Genomic DNA, 2,500 nt, shown 5'->3' with positions numbered 1-2,500 from the left:
ATACGTTTATAATTTTGTTTGCAGTGCAATTCGAACTGGTGTACTTACTGTCTTCATCTGTTCTCACAGTGATAGGGGCACTGATATTTCCGCCTCCTTTAACAGTAGACGCAAAGACAGTAATACTGTAGTCATTGAATTCATTGAGATCTTCTAAAGTAATGCTTCTATTTGGAGCACTGACAGTTTTGGCTACTGTTAAAGCCGGTGACGGAGGCAAGGCTTCGTAGGTAACTGTATAACTCAGTATAACACCATTTTGATCAAGTTCTGAAACTACTCCCCAGCTGACGAAAATGCTTGTGGAGCTTGTGTTATATCCTTGGACAGGGGTTGGAGGAGCACTTGGTTCTGAAAGAGAACAATTTTTTTCGAATGAAATGATATATGAAAGGCATCATATATTGAAGTGTAGATATGAAATCAAGTAAGGCTATGATCCTCGCAGTTACGAACGCAATTTTTAGCAATTGCGTAGAAAAGCCTAAAAAATTCAGGACTTCAACGGGGTTTGAGCCCGTGGCCTTGAGATACCGAGGCGACGCTGTAACCAACTGAGCTATGAAGCCAAGGAAGTTGGGAGCTGGTCATTTGTGGGTTGTAATGTTCCCGTGATACATGAATCAACGACTGAAATGATACATGAAACGTGAGTGGCTTCATAGCTAAGTTGGTTAGAGCGTCGCACCGGTATCGCGAGGTCTTGTGTTTAAACCCCGTGAAAGTGCTGTTTTTCTTTTTAAGGCGATTTCGTTGTTTTCCACCGCGCATCTCGTACTGCGCATAACATTGCGACTTCGGAGATTGCGGGGTTTCACGCCGGCCATCTGCAGAAAGGCAACAAAAGCCGCTTTTTGGTGTTTAAGAGCTTTCAAGTACAATCATGATAACTTTTCTCGGTTAAGAATGTGTTGTTTTGGAACCCGCCTCAGTTCTTTCGCGGAAATGGTCACTTTGAAGCCGAAATTGCCCTTCAGTTTGGAATTTATTTATCATCGTGTTGGGAAGAAACGAGCACGGTGACCCCCAATTTTAAATGGTTTTATTTATTCGTAATTGGTACACGGAAAACATATTTTAAGGAGAACAAAATTGGATAGTAGAAGTTGTAGTAATTACCTATAAATGACGTGAAACTGCTTTTTGAGCCTACATGACACTGAGTGCATAGTGATGACTGTAGCGGTCCAATTTGCTTACATTTCTTTGCAAGATTGAGCAATTTGAAATCACCTCCTTAATTAAACATTATAGCCCGGAAAAACAAGCAGGTTCAAGTTTTCTGTAATATTCAGTAGCTTTTGCACCATAACAAAAGATTTTCAGGTTGATGATCTAGTTTCGAATGCTTTTCGCGAAATTCGGTAAAAACATTTAGAATAAAGCGCGTAGAGCGCGAAAAGAAGCACTGTGACCCCATCTTTTTATTTTATTTTCTAAATGTCCTGTGCATGAATATCAATTTTGCCAAGTTTGAAAAAAATCTGGATACTACGTCATTTTCATGGGAATTACCTTTAGGCTTCTCTACGCATTTGGTAAAAACTGCCTTCATAACTGCGAGAATCACAGCTTCACTTAATGATTTTTATGAACGTAAGTGCAAAGTTGAAACTACCAGAAAAGTAATTTTCAAATATCAAATAGCATACGTTTATAATTTTGTTTACAGCGGAATCCGAACTGGAGTACTTACTGTCTTCATCTGTTCTCACAGTGATAGGGGCACTGATATTTCCGCCTCCTTTAACAGTAGACGCAAAGACAGTGATGTTGTAGTCGGTGAATTCATTGAGATCTTCTAAAGTAATGCTTCTATTTGGAGCACTGACAGTTTTGGCTACTTTTAAAGCCGGTGACGGAGGCAAGGCTTCGTAGGTAACTGTATAACTCAGTATAACACCATTTTGATCAGATACTGGAACTTCTCCCCAGGTGACAAAAATGCTTTTAGAACTTGTGTTATATCCTTGGACAGAGTTTGGAGGAGCACTTGGCACTGAAAGAAATTGAATTTTTAAGTTTAATGTTTAAAGTGTATAGAAATAGGAAATGTAGTTAACTACCTCTTTATCTACCCAAACCCTACTCGAAGTAACCCTCGACGATTTTACTTGTTAAGGAAGGGGGGGAGGAGGGGGGGGGGGGGTTGGTAGGGTTTGGGATTGGGGCATTTTTGGAGTCACTGGGTTAAGATAATTTACAATATGATAAATTTATTTTTTCCATTAGCAGTAGATAGTTACCTCTTGGAGTTCTTTGTTTTTTAAAAGTCTCTTACATCGTAACTTGAGGAATTGACAAACTAAGTGGCATTTGTGTCTAATTGGAGTAGTTAAAGAAGAAGAGGTGCAGTCAGACCCTCTTAATAGGTTTATCTCCGTCAAATTATTTTTAAATGAAAGAGAATCGAACATGTAAGCTTTCCTGTTGTCAGCGAATGGCTTAGACCAAAAGAAATCTAGGACTGCGTGTTATTTTTGAAGTGCCATTACACAAA

The 2,500-nt window shown here is 39.3% G+C and overlaps 1 protein-coding gene across 1 annotated transcript in view; it reads right to left on the bottom strand.

The window, feature by feature from the left end:
* The window catches only part of LOC137972495 (cell adhesion molecule DSCAM-like), a 24,390-nt gene that overhangs the window by 6,248 nt on the left and 15,642 nt on the right, over positions 1 to 2,500 (bottom strand). Inside the window, exons 4-5 of the mRNA XM_068819249.1 lie at positions 1,697 to 1,999; positions 49 to 351 (exon numbers count right to left, since the gene is read on the bottom strand). Of these exons, the coding sequence (XP_068675350.1) occupies positions 49 to 351; positions 1,697 to 1,999 (606 nt within the window). The remainder of the gene's footprint in view (positions 1 to 48; positions 352 to 1,696; positions 2,000 to 2,500) is intronic.

Source organism: Montipora foliosa, chromosome 10 (genome assembly GCF_036669935.1).
Source record: "Montipora foliosa isolate CH-2021 chromosome 10, ASM3666993v2, whole genome shotgun sequence".
NCBI lineage: Eukaryota > Metazoa > Cnidaria > Anthozoa > Scleractinia > Acroporidae > Montipora > Montipora foliosa.
Note: the sequence above shows the minus strand (reverse complement) of the source record. Positions and strands in the feature narration are given on the sequence as shown.